The 20640-nt window shown below is 40.4% G+C and overlaps 1 protein-coding gene across 3 annotated transcripts in view; it reads left to right on the top strand.

Moving 5' to 3' along the window:
- Akap6 (A-kinase anchoring protein 6) overlaps positions 1–20640 on the top strand; it is a 387996-nt gene that overhangs the window by 298132 nt on the left and 69224 nt on the right. For all 3 annotated transcript variants that reach the window (XM_013347205.2, XM_013347218.2, XM_013347211.2), the window contains exons 10-11: positions 15936–16082; positions 19041–19262. In XM_013347205.2, coding sequence (XP_013202659.1) covers positions 15936–16082; positions 19041–19262 — 369 coding nt within the window. The remainder of the gene's footprint in view (positions 1–15935; positions 16083–19040; positions 19263–20640) is intronic.

The following is a 20640-nucleotide window of genomic DNA, read 5'->3' as shown; positions in this document are numbered from 1 at the left end:
GAGTTTTCTCTTTGATATAATTTCTACTGATCCTCCATGGGCGCCTATGGCAGATTCCTCTGATGTAGCAGTTGTTAGAGCCTGTGAGGGGGTGTGTGTGCTTCTGAGCAGTTACCAGTTATTATAACCAAGATTTGCTCTTTGAGGTCTTAACTTGTGCCAGGTAATGTCTACTGTACCTAGAGCTTCTTTCAGCTGTGAGCTGCCATTCTTCGGAATGACAGGCATGACTATCACTGAGAACTTTTCTCTCTGTCCTTTCAGCCTCCAGCTTGCAGTATTTGAAATATGTGATTTTTGGAAGATGAGGAACATGGATATGAGTATAACCAGAGAGGGATACAGGGTGGGTTCTTCATTGTGCTTTGGCTACTCCAAAATCACTTTGATGACATTGTTTATATTTAGCTCCTGGGGCCCACCATTTTATTCAGACTTTCAGGCTGAATCTAAAGAAACTTTTTTTTGGAGAGCAGTAATCCAGCCTGGCATGCTGAGCCTTAATGTTGCTCCCCTGGTCTATCTCTGGGCAGCAGCCCTACCTTTGAAGGTCTCAGGCAGGTGCCTTGGTCTTGACTTTTTTTTTTTTTTTTGAGACAGGGTTTCTCTGTGGTTTTGGAGCCTGTCCTGGAACTAGCTCTTGTAGACCAGGCTGGTCTCGAACTCACAGAAATCCACCTGCCTCTGCCTCCCGAGTGCTGGGATTAAAGGCGTGCGCCACCACCGCCCGGCCTTGACTTTTATTCTGAAAACAGAGTAATATCCCTAGCATTTCTCGTGGGCTTTCTTCAGGAGAATAACAGCAGTAACAGAGCGATGCGCTAGAGTGATCACCTAACTTTCTGAGGCTGGAAAAGCAGAGCAGCTTCAGGTTGGAAACCCTAAAATGTGGTCTTTGGCAAACATGGGGAAGCAGCTCCCTCCCCACTCCAAAATAAGCAGGAGTAGGAGCAACAGAGGAACTTGAAAGAGAGCAGTGTGGGCGCTGGAGTGAGCACTGACCTCCTGCGTGCTGATAAATGGTCTCCCAAGAAAATGTGCCTCAGGAGAGGCGCCCTTACATGCTTAAAGAGCTGCCTTAGCTCCTCTTCACGGACACATTTCATAGACACTAACCATTACTGGCCATGGGAAGCGATTAACTTGACTTCTATCTGAAAATTGAAGCTGTTTCTCTATATTGGATGTGTTACCTTGTAAAATTCCCACAGAGGGAAGTTCAAAGACAAACCAGGCAGCCATGGTTTTCTCGTTTGTGGACTAACTCTCTGCCTGACACGTACTTCCATGACAGATTTAAGTCTGTCTGATCTCTCTTTTGGGAGAAATTCAAATGAGTAAATATTTTCCAACCTCCTACAACTAAGCCATAATGTCAATACTTACAGTGGATAAAAGGTAAATAATAAATGGTCCTGTCCATTCGTTGCAGAGTCTGTGATCTAATTCCTAAACCACATTTATCCTCATTTGAAGAAGCATCAGAAGTACTTTCAATAAAGTGGCCCCAAGGCATGCAATATTTTATCATACAAGGATTGAGCCCTAACCAAGAACACTCTTATTCTATTATAGATCTACAAAGACTTTAGTTACGGGATGAGGAAAAGGATTTGCTCATGAAGTACTTACTGTGCAAGGTTAAGTACCTGATTAGACAAAACTCATATTTAAAAAAAAAAACCAGCCAGGAGTGGTGGCATGTCCTTGAAATTCCCAAACTGAGGCTGCAGAAACAGGCTCGTCCCCAAGGCCTCATCTTCTCGGCAAGTTTCAGGCCAATGAGAGAACCTTTCTCAGCAGCAACAACAAGAAGTAGGCAAAGACAATCAAACAGATGAAAAAGAAAACAGTAGTGGTCGCTAAGGAGGAATGACATTCCAAGTTTTCTATGACCTCCAAATTTACAATTTACACACACACATAGGCATCTACACATTCATGTGTACCTGTGCATACACATGAACACATAAACACAAGATTTAAGAAATGAAAATCCTTTTGTCTATCTAAAAATATTTCTCTCTGTGTGTGCATGCGTCTGTCTGTGTGTCTATATGTAAGCCACATATATGTGGTACATACAAAGGACGGATGAGGGTGTTGGATTCCCTCAAGCTGAGTTATATTGCAGCCTGACATGGGTGCTGGGAATTGAACTCTGGTCCTCTGGAAGAACAACAAGTGCTCTTAACCTCTGAGAGCCATCTTTCCAGGACTTCTTTATATCTCTAATAATTTTTTAAAGTTAGGTGTGGTGGTGCCTTTAGTTCAGCACTCTGGAGGCAAAGAATCAGATCTCTGTGAGTTCAAGGCCAGCCTGGTCTACATAGAGAAATTCTAGGCCAGCCAGTGCTACATAATGTGATGCTGATAAAAATATTTATTATATGTATATATTCTTTGAGAACTTGATGCTTGTTCCTAATGAAGGCAAGCAATGTATTTTGAGCAGATACACCCCACTTCAACTTCTTCCAGAATCCACTTTTCTCCCTCTCAATTTCATATTCTCTTCTGTATTTTTTTTTCTTTTTGGCTCACTGAATCCATTTAGAGCTGCAAATATGTACTTGACTATAAGGTCACCTATTGGAATATGGACAAAGACCATGCCACTGAAGAAAGCTAACCCCACCCCACCGCCCAACAAATTTCAGTAATTCTCAGTTAGGGTCAGGGCCCCTTCACCAACCAAGCTAGAATATTTCTTGGCTTGATCATGTGTAAGTCTTTTTTGGCATCCACGGCTACTAGAAACTCATGAGTGAATGGTCCTGTCGTGTTCAGAAGACATTATTTTACAGAAGTCCTCTCTGTGCTCTGGTTCTTAACATCTTTCCGCCCCTCTTCCATGATATTCCTGAGACCTGGGAGAAGGGTTGATACAGAAGTCCTGTTTGAGGCTGAGCATCCGTTGTTACTTCGTCTCTACACTTTAACTAGTAATGAGCATCCATTCGCTGCTATCCACTATGACACGAAACAATTCCAATGAAGGTGAGGGCTTCACTAGTCTACAGTTGGAAGGATCGATATTTTGAAGGCAATATGATACTAAGTCCATTTAGCAAAATAATCATGTTTGGTTCTCCTCTCGGTTGTATGACCTCCGTAGCCATGAGTTAGTGGCCAAGTTTGCAGTACCAGGTTTGAATTCCTTCCTTCAAAGTAGTCCTTAAATTGAATCAGGAACCTGCTGGTTACCTCTGTAAAATTCATGCTGCTGTTGCACGGATGGGGGTTAGACATGAAAAATTTTCTAAATTGACATAAGAAATCACAATGTGAGTACATACAAGTTTGATGGCATTTCCATTATTCTTTTGGGGGGGGAGGGACTCTGAAAAATATTTGTCACATGCTAAGCCTGTCACCACGTGATAAATTCTATCTGTGGCTTCGCTGTTCTGGAATCTTTAGTCTCTGAGGAATACCAAGAACACTAAACCTGAGAAGATGAGGATTCTGTGGATTTTATGGCTATTGTCACCATGGTGCAGGGCAATCTGTGTCAATCCATGCATCTACAGTTATGCTGTATCTGCTGCAAATCTACACATCTCGAGTGGCTTCCTCTGCCTTCGAGCACACTTCAGTGAGGATGTGGGTCATGGCCACAACAATGCCACAACCTCCCTAATTAAGGTTTCGTTTTGATGAATCATATAGGAGCTGGTGGGATGTCATGTCAGCACGCAGTAAGAACGGTTATACGAGTATATCATATCTTTTAGTGTGCAGTGTAGGATGGGAAGATGTGAGGAGCAGGAATCAGTACTACAAACCCAGCTTTCTTTTTCAGAGGTCCTTACTTTAGAGTATAGTTTCCTTTGTTTTCTATCCCCTCACCAACACACACCTCAAATATTTATTTTTATGTAACTGATTACAATGTTACTGAATTTTCTTAAGTCAAACAAAAGAAGAATTTAGAAGGAAATTCACAGACTATAGCTGTCTTTTAGACGTAGTAAAAGAATTTTACCTTTTTCTGTAACAAACACGTTAAAATTTCAATTATGATAAATTAAACCCCACTCAAGACTTAACTACTGCCAAACCTCAAATACTCCACAGTCCTACATGATCTGCACTGATCCTTGTGTAGATATCCTCTCTCTACAACTTGGTTTACCCACCAGATTCTACCACATAAACCCTGACAGCAAAGAAAGGCAACCGTTATAGCTTTAGTTGCTTCCCTGCTCTCTCATCCTAAATACGCAACTTGAGTTGTCCTCAACTACCTACAAAAGCAGATGCTGGTTATTGATTATTGGTTATCGGTGGTGTAGACTTGAAGAAAAAGCCCCCGGAGGACGATGGCTGTCATGTTTTCCTTGGGTAACCATGAAATATTTTCAAAGGTTAGAGTTTTTAGGAAACACTAAGTCAGTGAATAGTGTCGCAAGGTGAAGTGTCAGATGAGCTGCTGTTTGTTGTCTTAATGTACAACAACAGGAGAATTTCTGTGTCAAAGCTTATTACTGCACATCTTTATAGCAGAATTACAGGCCTGCTCAGTGTAAGTGTTTATAATGGAAATGCTGATGAAGCCTAAACTATAGATGTGCCTGGCTGGTACAGCAGCAGTCAGTTGAAATATAGATATATTTTTAGCATTTGGAGGCACCAAGTTTGTTTAAATTTTGAAATTTTTTTTCTACAATTGCAAGTAATGTTAATAGCACACTGTAAATGTTAAGGCTAAGTGTGCAATGTCAAAATAGATCAGCTCTCTCTGGAAATTGGAAGTTCAGGCTTTTTAAACATTATCCAGATGTTTGGCTTTTATTCAGATTTTAAGAAAGAGGGAACTAATATGATATAAAATTCATACATGCATATTTCATTAGTGGTTTTGTATCGCTGAATTAAACATTCTAAAAAAAATCACATAGTTTCAAACCAAAGTAGTTGCCAAGATGCTGTACACCTCAAAAATAATGCCAAAAGAGCCAAATTAGTTTCATAAGGAGAAAAAAAAAGTACTTCTTAGGTTATCTTTGTTGCTAAAGCTTCCCCAAAAGGGAATATCTTGCACCATGCTGTTGGGCTACACATTTGTTAGAAAGTAGAAGGAAGGAAAAGTTTGAGAGCCTCAAGTTTGAAGTCTCTCTTTGTGTGTCTGTCTGTCTGTCCTCACATGTGTGAATTTGTACAAATGTGATCAGTATTAAACTCGTCACTGAAATACGGGTTAGCTATACAAATGTTATAGTCAAAATCCCTCTGATACCTATTTATCAAGTTAAAGGACCTGAAAGCTTTCAATCGGTTGTTCCTTCTTACGACAGGGCGAACGGAAGATGGCTGTACTAGTTTGGATTCATTTGCTCTTTCTTTACCCTCCTCAGACTGCAGAACTTCCTTTCCATGTGGTTGTGTTTCTTCCCCACTGCCCCCTCAGGTTTGCTTCCATTGCAGCCTGATAGTTTCAATCCTCTTCTAACAAGGGGCAATTTCTTAGTTGGCAGTTTGGGTCTTGGCTTTTCTTCTGCCCAGAATGATGTGATAGTTATGCAGATCTCATGAGTGCCGATATAGATGAACTCAAGTTTCTAAAACAGAGGAATCTGAGATTCAGTCTGTAAGCCAACCTTCTTCACTCAACCGCACTCACCTTCTCAGCCAGCTGGACTTCTGCTCTTAACCTAGACTTCTGATGGTCCAAAAGTCACCTTCTGCTGTCTATGCCATATCTCTCTAGGCTTCAGACTTGGACCTCCAGTATAACCTTTATAGATCTGATGCAACAAATTATTTTCCATGTAAAAGGTCCTCAATGCCGTTTGCAGCAAGTCCGTCTTTTCTGCCCTGAGCTCTCATTGCACTCCACCCGCAATGACCCATTGCTCTTTCAGAGGCTTTCCACTGGGGAGGCTCGGATCGTCTCACTTCCTTTAGATGTCTCCCTTGGGCATTCAATACAGTGGCGCAGTCTTTCTCTCAGTCCAGCCCCAAATGGTTGTTTGTTTGTTTTTAGTATTGAACCTGAAGGCAAGTGAAAGCCTTGTCCCTTCCATTCCTATGAAGTTTTAGTCTCTGTCTTTTGGTGAGGCTAAGGTGGAATGAAGGGTGGCTAATAGCTCTGTCATGCCCGACAGTTGTCATTTCTCCTCAGATGTAATTCATCATGCCAGCATCCTTATTCCTTTCAGAGTCTAATATTCTCTTCTGAAACAGACAGCATGAAGTGGCCCCCGTGGGTTCAGATCCAAGACCCAGACATAGTTTGGTGTGTATATTAAAAGTTTTGATGTAACATACAAATTATGAGATTTTTTTTACATAAACAGATGTACTCCTGGCCTCACTTAAAACAACATACTTAATGGTCCCTAAGCCATATTGAAGCCACATTTCCATGTGGGGGTAGTTGGCATAGCGTTAGGATGGGGCAGATGCTAGCTTATCCACCACAGAGCACGCTACCCTGTCCCGTCTTCTGCTGCTGGGATCAGATTCTAGTAATAATCATACTCGTGGGTTGTTTCGCTTTCAGTAGGAAACACAACTCTCTTTCACCACAATACTAGGAGCCGTTGGAACATGAACGAGAGAAGGAGCTGGACTCTTACCTTACTCCTGACATTCCCTTCCAGGCAGCAGGGTCTGAGAGCCAGCCATGGGTAGCTTGTGAGAGCCAGATAGAAATTCATGAATTTCGCCAACATTAATAACTATTGGTCACTCAGGATCTACCCCAATGGGTATATTTATACTAGAGAGACCAACAGACGTATAAATCAGTACTGTCTGTTCTTTGAGAATCCGTTAATTAGCTTATAATACCCATAGGTGTTTGACTGTATGATCTCTGAGCTAAATTGTTTATTTTTTTATCAGTTAATAAGATCAGTATGATCTGGCAAACTGATCAATATGTCCTTATTAACGGTTTCCTTGTTTATGTTGCTAAAATATTGAAGACGACTGGACAGAGCAAGAGGGTGACGAGTAGCCACTGTGATCTTCACAGCCCGTATTCCACAGGCTTTTTGCCAAGCCTCCTACCTTGGTGCTTCTAAGCGCCCGGATCCATCTGCCCACTTTGCACCAATGAAAACCTAGTGGAAGTACATCTATCTAATCCATGAATTCACCGCCTTGCTGTAGGGATTGAAGTCATTAGATTCCGGGTGTTTGTTGCTAGAAATGCAATCATGTTTAAAATCTGGCTGGCACTGTGGTGAAGAACTGGCTGGGGTTGCTACAAACTTGCATTGAGAAAGTGAAAGGAGCGAACTCCTACACAAGCTGACAATTAAGATTCCCATAGACACAGTGAGCTGGCCAGCTCCTGTAGGGGCATCAGAGCCAAAGCCTTTCTGAGCACTCCCAGCAGACAAAATTCAAATACAGTCAAATCAGAACTAAATGCATCAGCTGAAACTGGAGTTTGGCTTATCAAATCCAGATCAAAAGCATGCAATAGAAAGCATGTTTGATATTTCTTCCTTAAATTCCTCTATTTTTTATTATTGGCACTGGAGGGGAAAAAGAAAAAAAAAAAAACCACATTAAAACCTCCTGACTGAATTACTGTCCTAAACCAATAGATCCACGGGTCTTGTTTAGCTAAAAGCCACAACAGACTTTGTAATGCAATGATGTAATCTTGGCTTTGTGTCATTTATATTCAACCTAAAAAAATTTTTTTCCCTGAATAGACAGGCTGACAACAATATTGTTCAGTGTGGGTTTTTATTTGGGTTCTTTCCAAATGGTTCACATGCCTTCACGGCAACACATCATGCTACACCCCCCCCCCCCCGTGAATTCTAAAGTTTCCCCCTTTTCCTAGCTTTCTATTTTTCTTTTAATGTCTCAGTTATGTTTGTAAAACTAACCAGCTCCACCACAAAATTAGGATGTATCTTGCAGAGAGCATGCATTTTAGTTTTTGCATATTTTTCCGGAGGTCATGTCAAGGTTAGTTTGAATTCCATCCTACATTAAGGCTTCTTTCACAGCTATTTAGCTCGGCAGCCTACTCCCCGCTGGGGTCTGCCCCTTGGGCACGTCAAAGCTTCAGGCCTGACAAATCACACACAGATGAAGCTGTACAGGTTTTTTAAACAGTTTGATCGGTAACTTTTTTTCTTTCTTTCTTTTTCGCCATCCTTCATAGTAAGACTCTTTCTCCCTTTGAATTAGCATTTCAGGAGCGGAGGGTTTCTGTTTGAAACGGTTCGCTTGTACATGAGAGTTGTCAAACTAGCAGTGGCACTTAGTACAGTAAGATGTACTAATAGCCTCTTTCTGGTCACCAAGGCTGCGGACGTACAGTCAAGCTCTTAACTAGCAAGACTATAATTGTGTTACCAAAACCTACTTGTGGTGGGAAAGTTATTGTTGGAATATCACAGATTTCTTTGAGATCAGAAAATAAAAATATATCCAGTTAATTACCTGTTAGGAGTTGCGCCTAGAGATGTCTCTCAATTGGTTCCTATTGTGGGCTGGTCATTATTTTAGCAAATTGTGAAAGCTAGGGTACGCCTCCCATTCCTGTTTAATTGACGAACTTAAACTGCTTGTCTGATAATAAGTGTTTCAGCAAACAGTGTCTCCTCTACCCCTGAAGTAGACTACAAATTTAGAAAATCAGCGTACTGTCCATATTTGTAGGAGTTTAAAAATATTGACCACAAAATTGCTAAATCAGCTGAGGAAATGGCGTGCTGACTGAGGCAGCCTTCCTGGCAGTGACAAGCGGACAGGGGCAGGTTCTGTACTTTCCCATTCCCACGGCAGAATGGAGTTTGTTTGGTTTTGGTTTTTAATAACTGTATAGGCATTTTATTACATTTTTCACTTAGGACAGACAAACACCACCTGAAGGTTTTTAGCTGTAGATGAAGCTGAACACTGACCCAGAGGAGGGGGGAGCCATATTTAACTGCTGCTCAGCGGGAAAAGTACCCAGTGAAGGTCCTATGAAAGGTTGCCTGGTTGAAACTAATTAAAGACACGTCTAAATAAGAAAAGAAAGGAGGAAAGGGATCAAAGGAATTCTATTAGGTGTCACCAGGCCGTTTGGGGGACATTTTCTTTCATTTTTATAATTTTATTCTAGGAAAGCACTAACTCCCGAAAATGTCCCCTCCTGCCCGAGTGCCTTTATTTCTGCCGTGGCTCCACATCAACAGGCAAACGTGTTGCAGAAACCATCTCTCCGCGCTGGCGCGCTAGCAACATCCGTGGTGAAAAGAGGGGCTTGTGCTTTTCACGCAGTGCGTTTCAGCCTTCAATTAATGTGAAAGCACCACAGTGCCGTGCAACTTCTCCTGCCTAGTGGTGCGCCATTTATCATTGCGGTTTTACATTGACCTTGACACCCACTTCATTAGAATAAAGATTGTCTACCATTTAGGTTACATTGTTCCTCTGCAGAGAGACCCCATGCAAATTTCTGTTCGGATAGAAGCGCTGCGAGGCTGTCAGAGGTCATCTGCATTAAATGATTGCAGCTATTTTCCAACCGCTTCTTTTCATTCGACTCAATTCAGGCTCGGAGGATCAATCAACTTCTCTGCCTGGACAGTAGGACTGCTGGGAATATAACCGTTTTTGGTGGTAGTGGATATGCCCTAAACAGTGTTAAATATTTAATATAACTGTTTTTGGTGGTAGTGGATATGCCCTAAACAGTGTTAAATATTTAATATAACTGTTTTTGGTAGTAGTGGATATGCCCTAAACAGTGTTAAATATTTAATATAACTAACTCATTAAAGGCCAGGCAAAGGCTCCAGAAAGATACCATATTTGTAGAAATATCAAAGGGGACAGAAAACCCACTTGAAAAATAAATAGAATAACAATTATCAGTTTTTATAATTTCAGAAGGTGTGATCACAATATTTCTTAGGCTCAGTGAGTTCTTTCCTATAGGTATTTTTTTTTTCACCCTTGATTTGGGTTAGAGAGAGGGGAAGTTGGGAGACCTGATATTCTTATTCAGAATTTTCCATAAGATTCCATTTATTGGTGCTTCTATCTTTACTCAGTAACAATAAATTCTGTCCTGACTATATTTGTTTTAAAACACATAGATATTCCTTATGTAAAAGAAAAAATGATTGGAGAAGTAAGTTGCCTGGTCTCCCACTTAAGTTTCCTGAGTGATATAATTGGAATTAAATTATTAATGGGAGATACTTTTAAAAAGATTGTTTTATGATCTTCTATTAGGGAATTTGCAATTCATTTTAATATTTGTAGTTTGATTTATATTAAAGATAATGCAATCTATGTTCAATTAACAATACATGGCCAATGTAATGTGATTTCCAGATCATGCAAATGGAATAAGCTAGAAGATGGGGGGAGGCTCAGTTCTTAACCTCAGATGTAATTTGCTGTGCGAGTTCTGGCAATTTTAAATGACATTGCACTTTTTAATTTTTCCAAAGGCTCAGCAGCAAATTTATCCCAATCAAGAAAACCTATTATTAATTTACAAGGACAATTGTAGGAGTCTTTATAATTTCTTTGTGCAATTATTCGCCATAAATTCCAACGGTAAGATACAAACAGTTTGCAAGAAGTAGCCACTGCCACTCATCCTGCGCCTGGACTCTCTTCTTGAATCTTGAACATCCTCTCTAAGTGTTGGTGGTGCTGGCCCCTTGTGAAGCATCACAGACTTTGTGAGACGCTGGATGCTGGCGGTCTAAAAGAGGGCAGCCCAAGAGCCGCTGCAGAAGCAGCATTGGCCTCTACCAATACAGCTGAGCTGTGGACCTGGTCTTTCCTAAGAAAGATTCTTTGTTCACAGTGAATAGCATTAGGCATGGACTAGCTGAGGGACCACAGTGAAGTCTCCAATGAGGAGGGCAAACACTAGCTAGAGAATCCAGTATGAGAGCCACAGACATGTCCTTACATTTGCGTGCAAAATACCTCTTTTTACACATTATTTTGTAGTTGTTTGGGTTGGGTGTGTTCCTTGCTCCTTGCATACACTTTCTTATTGATAAACTAAGATATATTTTGCCATTTTCTTGTGTTTTCCTTTTCTGCCTGTTGTAGGGCAGGGGAGATAATCACGACAAATCTATAGGTATTTGAGATATTAATTTGTATGGGTAAAGATTCAAATGTGTTGTTTTTATAACTAGATAATTGTCCCTGTCTTAACTCTTCGTAACGTAAAGTTAGCTGATGCCCAGTTAAGAACGACACACTGCATGGCACTCGGACCCCAAGGACTCAGAATTGGACAGCCATATTCTTTAATCAGAAAATTGTTTGCTTTAATTCTTGTGTTTCTTGTGGCCAAAGCTTCACTCTTGGTTTAGCAATGTCTGGTCCCTTTTCAGCGTGAGCACCAGAAGCACCACACAAAAGTCTTACAAAGAATGTCTTAATCTCTCTGTGTGCTTTTAGGGCATTATTTTGAATTCCATCATGCTGCCTTTTTTCTCCCCTCTTCTGAAGTTTTATTACAACAGCAGAATTCCCAGGGAGCTTTGGGGGCAAGGTTCACATAAAGTAGCCCAGAAGTTTTGCTAGGTGGAAGCCATTTACCCACCTCCCCCCACCCCCCCAGTCTGAAACATCTTTTGGCGATCTTTCTCTTTCAAAAAGATTCGCCGGGTAGAGTCTTTTACAGCATTAGCTGTATCTGGCTTATTTTTATTATTATTTTTTATTTACTAGACATTGAATATCTACTCCCTTTCAGGATGCTTTCTTTCTCTGACCTCGCCGTGACAAGGCATCTTGTTCTTTAACATTGAGGGAGGCAGAAAAATGCTCGAGTTTCTCAATGTGTGCCTTCTATACCAGTTCAAAATGGCTTATTCTTCTGGTTTCCATGGTGACAATTAACACTGTTTCAAGGCATTGTTCCACTCTCCATTTGGGCAGAATTTTCGGTGTGATTTTTAACAAAAAAAAAAAAAGAAAAGAAAAGAAAAAAGAGAGAGAGAGAGAAAAGAAAAGGAAAATGAAAAAAGAAAAGAAAAGAAAAAAAAGAAGAAAGGAAAAGGGGTAAAGATCTTGGGGGATGGGGGGAAGCCTGGCATGAGCGTCAAAAAAAGTTATCTCAATCAAGTCTGTATTTGTTACTAGATGTATTTATTTCATAAATCCCTGGTTTTACTGGCTTTGTTTTATAATTTAGCTTCAGCATTTGTGCTTTTAAAATATAAACTGTAAATCAGAATTTCAGTTCTAGTTCTTAGTTAAGACAATGGACTAGTAGTAACTGTGTATTTTCTTTAACTTTTCTTTTATACCTGAAGAAATAGCTTCCAGGGCACTAGTAGCCTGTGTCTTTAATGTAGATCATTCACAAATCTATTAAGAGGATTCATTAGCCCAAATTGAATTGGCCAAGCAAATACACTTAATAATGTAAATATGCCCTTTGAATGGAGTATATTTTATTTTTGACTAGACAGTGAGGCCCACAGCAGGTGCTGTGGGAAGTCAAATACTGGCTGCTTATTTACTTCAGCACTCAAGAAAAGCCAGCTGACTTGAATGTTCCTAATCTCATTTTTGGCTATTGAAAACTGGTCTGTATGATAGCATCCCCCAGACTATGGGACATAATGGGGCAGCTTCTGCTCTTTTACTGCTGTGGGCGAAATGAATATGAAGATTAAATTATCGTTTCACCACAGGATAGAGTAGCCCACTTGATAGGGGAGCAAGAGTAGATAGAGCTGATGGTTGGTTCTCCCCATCTAATGCTTCTGAAAAGATGCTAGCGAGAGAAGAGCAAATGGATCGAGGAGGAAACAAAAACACAACGCTCCTATCGCCGTTATGTACACAGCCTCGAGGCCTTCAACCACAGTAGAGTCAACCTCCCCAGCATCTCAGAACCCAAATACCTTCACCTTAAATTCCAGGACATTCCAGCGCTCTCCATTCCTTCCCAGGTCAATATATCTAACAATTAGCTGGGTTCTCTTAGCTTTTCTGGTTTGAAGGCATTGCCTATTGATCACTTTTCCATCGGCTGTTTATGCAGTAGACTATCCAGTGACAAGGAGAGCATGCATAATAACAAGGATTTTTAAATCTCATAACCATCGCAGTAGCTTTTGCCATAACTACTCATACCACATTTCGTAGGAAAAAATGATTTCCTTATGTCTAAAATCATACTCATTACTTTCTTTGTATTTTCATTATCGCAAGGTTTTAATTTCCATGAGATGATCTAAACTGCCCCCAGTTCTTACTAACTTGTGTTGGAAGAGATATTCAAAGCTGGAAAAGACGGAGGGTGAATTTGCCACAAGAAAAGTCAATCAACAGTAGAGGCCACTCCCAGAAGGCGTCACTGGAAGACTCTGTTGATGAATACACATGACATAAGGGAAGATTTGAATAATAGTCCTCTGCCTGGCTGAAATAAGCACCCCCCCACCACATTCTGTCAGTCTTACCTAATTAGTTATGTAAATCTTACATGGGAATCTGATTGCATACAGTCTCTCCACCAGTCATCACTCTGACAAATAACATACCACGGAGGTTTCTGGAATACTTGTTGAGTGTTGAGTTGAGAAGACCCTAGTGGACAGTGTGTTCTCTGTAAGGGCGTGACACGATCCCAGTAATTGTCCACAGTTAGAAATGCAATCAGAATTCCCCAGGTTTTGCAGTCCAGATTCGGAAAGCCTTTTCCAGCAACCCTTGATTTTCCCCAATATGCATATTCATGTAATTTCGGGTACTCTGACAGCCTGATCAACATCCATTAATAGTATAAAATGCTTTAAATCACCTCACCGAAAACATTTTGTTCTTTGATCCACGAACGCCTAACATTTGGAGAAGTTTACAAAATACAAATGATGTGCGTGTTTAGTGCAAAGGGAAGGTTCAAACATATGCGCACGAATGCTGAAGATCTGGCACAGGAAATGGTGATCACATCTTTTCATTCAAACTAACTCCAGTCCTAGTTTAGTAGAGTTTTACACAAGGTGTTTTCTTTCTTTTCTTTTCTTTTTTTTTTTATAAAGAAAAACATTTAATTGGAATGGCTCACTTACAGCTTCATAGATTCAGTTCATTATCGTCATGGCCAGGAGCATGGTGTCGTTCGTGTATGTAGATATGATACTGAAAAACTAGCTGAGGCAGGCAACAGGAAGTTGACTGAGACACTGGGCAGTACCCTGAGCATAGGAAACCTCAATACCTGCTCCCACAATGACACATTTTCTCAAACAAGGCCATACCCACTCCAACAAAGCCACATCTCCTAATAGTGCTGCTCCCTATGAGATTATGGGGGGGTCAATTACATTCAAATTACCACCCCTAGAAATTTATTCATTTGTTGATAACATTTTGTATGGCTTTAGTTTTTGCTGGATATTAATTTTACCATTCAGTAGCCTGGAATTTGTGAAATCTGTTCATGTGTATTTTGTTTATTTTATTATAATGTAAGGCTACCTGCCTCTACCTAGTACACAAGGTGTTTTCGAGGGCACTAAAAGCCATTCAAGTACTTGGAAGTGTTGTGAACCCTGAAGACTGACAATGCCTGGCCCACACAGACATTGTCCTTGTTAGATCTTCTGCTGGGCCAGCCATGCTCACGGAGGGGAAAGGAGCAAGGCTACCATGGGGCTCGCCCACCTGATATCGTTGCTTCAAAGAAAGGCATTTTTTGGAAATAGGCATTAAATTGTAAAATACATTTAATATTCTCCCCACAACCTAATTGTTGCACTCAAGTATATTTTGATGCACACCTCTCCACACACACATGACAGCTATCTACAGCTATTCATAAGGTGTTCTGACCATGAACATACACATACACATGACATACGCATACATGACAGCTATCTACAGCTATTCATAAGGTGTTCTGACCATGAACATACACATACACATGACATACACATACACATACACATGACAGCTATCTACAGCTATTCATAAGGTGTTCTGACCATGAACATACACATACACATGACATACACATACACATGACAGCTATCTACAGCTATTTATAAGGTGTTCTGACCATGAACTTTTCCAAATACAGGTATTTGAAGAACACCACCATGAAACTCTTTCGCCATTGTCTCCAGGGAACATCTCTTAAGAGACTCACTTGGCAGTTAGAATATAGTGCGAATTGGTGGGACCAGGAAGGCTCAGGAATCAGCTGAGAAGCTCAGGGCTGTTGATGGTAATCAATAAGCAATTGTAGATCCATAGCTGTCCCAAGGATCTAGCGTGCCTGCTCCCTCTTTATGTGGGCCTTTTCTCTTAAGCTCTCACAGAGCTGTTAAATAACAGAAAAGCAAAATATTAATTGAGACTTTGGGGACCTTAAAGGAAATAAACCACATAATCTTTAAAGATAATGTTTTTCTTTCAAAGATCATTTTATTTATTTATTTTTGTACACAAAGTCTAAATGTATCAGAGAAGGAGCACCATTTCTTACCTTTCATAACTCACAGCCAAAGATATGCATTGTTTGTGGCACACACATTTCCCTCTGTCAATTACCTTCATTTGAAGAGCACCTCTCCTTGGAGAAGAAAGGGTCACGCCCCAGTCAAGTGATTGATACACGTGTTTCGTGAAGAAAAACAACACTTTGAGCTTCTCCAAGAGAGCCCTGCTGAGAGTCCAGTGTGAGGGGTAGCTCTGGCAAACCCTCCCAAAATGTGTGGGAAAACTTAGTTTACAACGACAAAAATTTTGGAAGCCAACAACACAGCAAGAAGTGTCCGTGGGGCCTGTGTGGCAATGTTTGGAGTGTCTTCAGCCGCATTACTGCCTCACCCAAGGTGAGGAGGGTTCAGCCTCCCAGTAAATCTTCTTGAAAACAAAGTCTTATATCCCCCTAAAGCGAGGTAACTTCTGCTCAAAGGCTTCCCTAAGAGCACCTCCGTCCCCTAATGGTTTTCCCCATCTTGTCGTTTCAGCGGTACAGCGTGGAAATGTCTATCCGGCACCCGAAAAAGACAGAGCTGCTGAGCAAGGTGGACGCCTTGAGGAAAGGCGGCGTCTCTCTACCAAATGATCTCCTGGAAAAAGTGGATTCAATTAATGAAAAATGGGAGCTGCTTGGGGTATTTGCATTTTTATTACTGTTTGTAGGTTATGTGTACATTTTTTTGTGTGGTGAAGTACTCTATCTGTCTGATTTCTAATTTGAGGCACAAATACCTCTCTCTTTCAATTCACTCCTTACATTTCAAACACGCTACTCATGTTATTACGTGGAAAACATTGCTTTTCCTCTTATGTTTTTTTTTTATTTTATTCTGAGTCTGTCTCCTCTCAGATTTTTAATAATTTTGGTTCTTTAATACATAAGAAAGTAAGTAAAATATGCCGTGTATTGTGGGTATGCGGCAAGTCAACTCTAATACAGTATATCTGATGTACACTGGCTGTCATGCTCGGATGAATGCTAACAGAATTTGTCCTGAAAGTACATGGTAGAGACATTCGCTGTTTAACGGTTTGGTGTAGCCTTAAAGTGAATAGGGGCGTTGTCACTGTCGCTTTCGGGTCAGACGAAAGCTACCAAATCAAATGTGCAAATTTAACCTAAATCTCAATTGCAGAATTAAATCAGTCTCCTTTTAGTGCCTCAATTTTCAGGGCACTATAATAATAATAATAATAATAATAATAATAATAATAATATAATAATAATAATAATAATAATAATAGTAAAGTTTCATGTAGTTCCCAGTCAAAGAAATACAAGAATCTGGCAAAAAGGCAATATAGACATTCTGTCACCCAGAGGCCGCCCCGTCCTATGGTTGGGTCACAGCGGAGAGAGAAGTTAGCCTATAGTTGCTCATCAGCTTCTCTCCTAAATTGCCTTCTCTTCAAATCAAGGGTAACCGAAATTTGCCAATTACCTAAGTGATGAGTTATAATAGCTACTTTGGGTGGTGTCAGTTACAGAGCATAGTTTTTCAAGCCCTCTATTTTTCTGCCTCTTTAATTTTTTTAAAGAAATAATACTCTAGAAATATTTTGAATTAGGAGCTCTCCATGTGCCGTGATGACTTGGAGACATGCCAGTGTGCCGTTTATGCCATGCTTAATCTAAGTGATTAAAAATCTGCACATTTAAGCCTTAGTTTCTCATCTAAATTCTCTACACTCTACAGTTGTTCAAAGTAACTCACAAATGTTAAAAATTCTTGCTCTTGCTTATTATGACCTTGTCTTTTAATGATAATTAATGTTATTTGCTTTAAAATATGGAGGTTTAAATCAGCACCCACAAAATGCTACAGCACTCATTGCTCTCAGGAGAAATGTGATTACTCTATGATATTTTTCAAAGGTTGTTTACAAAATAGAGAAGAATAGCAACTTTATTGGCTTCAGAGATAAAGTGATAGGCACTCGGCACTGCATTTAAATGTATCGTTCCTAATTTGATAGATAACAGTGCTTCCTTAGAAAACTGTTTCAAGTGTGTCGTGAATATCAAGTCCTCACCCAAAATTTTGAAATTGTCCTTGCATTGAAGACAGAGTATTTAATTAGTCTCCGTGAGTCAGCTGTCACTCAGGCAGTTACCGTTTTGACAATATATCACTCAAACACCATACAGTTTTGCAGTAATTTTGGGGAGAGTAGGCTGGAGAGATGGGTTTGATAAAGCCGGAGCCACACTGACACCAGTAGGCACCCCGCTTTAATTGGCATGATTACATTTTAATTGGCATGAAAAAAATTAAAGACAAGGATTTGAACTTCTAACAATAGTAAAATAGAGGGATATGGTTTTTAATATTTCTTTCATCTAAGGTGAACAGTGTGGAATGAAAATACATTAGAATGAAATGTCAGTGGTGCGTACAGTTTAATCTGTGAAATTTTGTCCCCTGTGCTGCATATTACGCTGTCTCAATTGCATATTAAACAACCCTATCAAGGCAGGCATTGGCAGCTGCTGCGCTGACACAAATTGTGAATTAAATGAAATTGATGTCCTCTGTCGTATATTTATGAAGACGGACCATTCTCTGAAGTATTCTGTTTATAAAGAATTTATGATTGCAAACTGTTCCAGAACAAAAAAGTGGCAATAAATTCCTTTTTGTGACCCTAGCCTCCAAGGGCATTGATTTCACCTCCTGCTGTTACTTTTGTTACGGCATAAAAACAATAGCTAAATCTGGATTCCACCGAGGGCCTTCAAATTATCAATATTTGCACCATGAAAATGCAAGGGTGTTGCCACAAAAGGCGATTCTTCTGTCGTGAGCTCCTAAAGGTACTATTTCCAGAACACAGTGGAGCAGATGAATATTTGTTGACTTAATTTTATTTGTGTTTTAAAGCGTATTTTTCTAGGTTTAATTTATCATTATAGATTAAATCCTATTGATTATGTAAAGAGTGTTTCTACCAAAGAGAAAGAAAAGAAAACCAGCTTGCAAGGCACCTCTATGCCACAGTGCTTAGTCTTCGCCAGCTCATTGGTGGCACAGCCAATTGAGCATGGTTTTCACATAGCTATTAAATTATCTGCATCCAAAAAAGCAAAACAGGAAGAACCATGGGGCTGAAGCACCCCAAGTCATGAGAAATTGGCAACAGCTGAACCACAGAATACCTCCTTATGAGTGATCTTTCATACTATTTGGGGAATTATACCTCACAGAAGAAAAAGAAAGGAACTTAATTCTCTGTATTCTGATTCAGGCTTCTATCTCTTGAACACTTTATGTAAGACCACTTTTCACTGTAGAACTTTGGCCATGAGAATTCAGATGAATTTTTGTCCACGATTGTGGTGACTTGGACTGAATCCCTTTCCCGGGAAAGGCAAGTCTAAAGAATGAAGGTTCCTTGTGCATCTGTTGATAGTGGGAATAATAAGCAAGCCCCAAAGGCACCAGCAAGCGCATCAGAGCCGAATGTCAGTCATGAGGTGTAAGGGGTCACTATGCATGGTCTTGTGTTATCTCCCGCGATGTATTTTGGACTTGTCAGCTAACCTATTTTTATTTGGGTTTGTTTTTCTTCTTACTTTTAATCTGATGCATTAGAAAACCCTAAGAGAGAAGATCCAGGACCCGGTGTCAGGACAGAGTGCATCAGGCCCACGTGACCTGCTGTCTCCAGAGAGTGGAAGCCTGGTAAAGCAGCTGGAGGTCAGGATCAAAGAACTGAAGAGGTGGCTAAGAGATACGGAGCTTCTCATCTTCAATTCCTGTCTGAGACAAGAGAAGGAAGCGATGAGTGCCGAGAAACAACTCCAATACTTTAAGGTAATAATTAAAAAAGGAACAATCGAACTTGATAGAAAGCTTTCTTTATGAGAGAGGTGAAATATTTATCAAGCATGCAACGTGTTGTTCTCACGCATCAGTATATGGGTAGACCCTTTAATGCTTCCTGGAATTTACCCGCTTCTTATGCTAACCTCTCTACGTGTCAAAGAGGAACATCAAGCATATCAAATACACATTATATAGAGGGTGTCTCTGCCGGCTGTGTGTGTGTGTGTGTGTGTGTGGTGTGTGTGGTGTGTGTGTGTGTGTGTGTGTGTGTGTGGTGTGTGCAAAGTCTGGTAGAAGAGGACTTGGATAAATTAAAAGCAGATCAGCAAACATGGAAGATTACTGGGAACTCTAAAAGATCTAAGTGTTCCATAAATAGCCTAACAGACTGTACTACCATAAGTTGATATGGTAAAAGCACATGATTTAATTGATATTCATTAATGCTAACAAAAGAAAACATAAATTTTACATATAAAAAAGTCAGCTATACACAGAAGAAAGAAAGAAAAGAGATCCCACATTATGGGTATATTCTAGTGCTGCTTACTCTTGAAACAGGATCGATATTGCTTATGTCCTACAGAGAAACACTCTCCAAGTTTATTTCTGTTCTTTATGTGGTATCAATTGGACTGAGGTTTAAAGAGTTTTAAAGCCGGGCGGTGGTGGCCCACGCCTTTAATCCCAGTACTAGGGAGGCAGAGGCAGGCAGATCTCTGTGAGTTCAAGGCCAGCCTGGTTTACAAGAGCTAGTTCCAGGACAGGAACCAAAAGCTACGGAGAAACCCTGTCTCGAAAAACCAAAAAAAAAAAAAAAAAAAGAGCTTTAAAAATATCTGTGTATGCGTGCACACGCGTGTGTGTATGTGTGTGCACGCGTGTGTGTATGTGTGTATGTGTGTGTATGTGTGTGTGTATGCGTGTGCACGTGTGTGTATGCATGTGTATGTGTGTATGTGTGTATGTGTGTATGTGTGTGCACGTGTGTGTATGTGTATGTGTGTGCACGCGTGTGTGTATGTGTGCATGTGTGTGCATGCGTGTGTGCATGCGTGTGCATGTGTGTATGTGTGTATGCATGTGCATGCGTGTGTATGTGTGTGTATGTGTGTGTATGTGTGTATGTGTGTGTATGTGTCTGTATGTGTGTGTATGTGTCTGTATGTGTGTGTATGTGTGTGTGTATGTGTGTGTATGTGTGTGTATGTGTGTGTATGTGTGTGTAGGTATGTGTGTGTGGGTGTATGTGTGTGTATGTGTGTATGTGTGTGTATGTGTGTGTATGTGTGTGTATGTGTGTGTATGCGTGTGCATGCGTGTGTGTATGTGTGTATGTGTGTGTATGTGTGTATGTGTGTGTATG

The sequence above is a fragment of the Microtus ochrogaster genome, chromosome 1, assembly GCF_000317375.1.
Source record: "Microtus ochrogaster isolate Prairie Vole_2 chromosome 1, MicOch1.0, whole genome shotgun sequence".
In the NCBI taxonomy this organism is placed as follows: domain Eukaryota; kingdom Metazoa; phylum Chordata; class Mammalia; order Rodentia; family Cricetidae; genus Microtus; species Microtus ochrogaster.
Note: the sequence above shows the minus strand (reverse complement) of the source record. Positions and strands in the feature narration are given on the sequence as shown.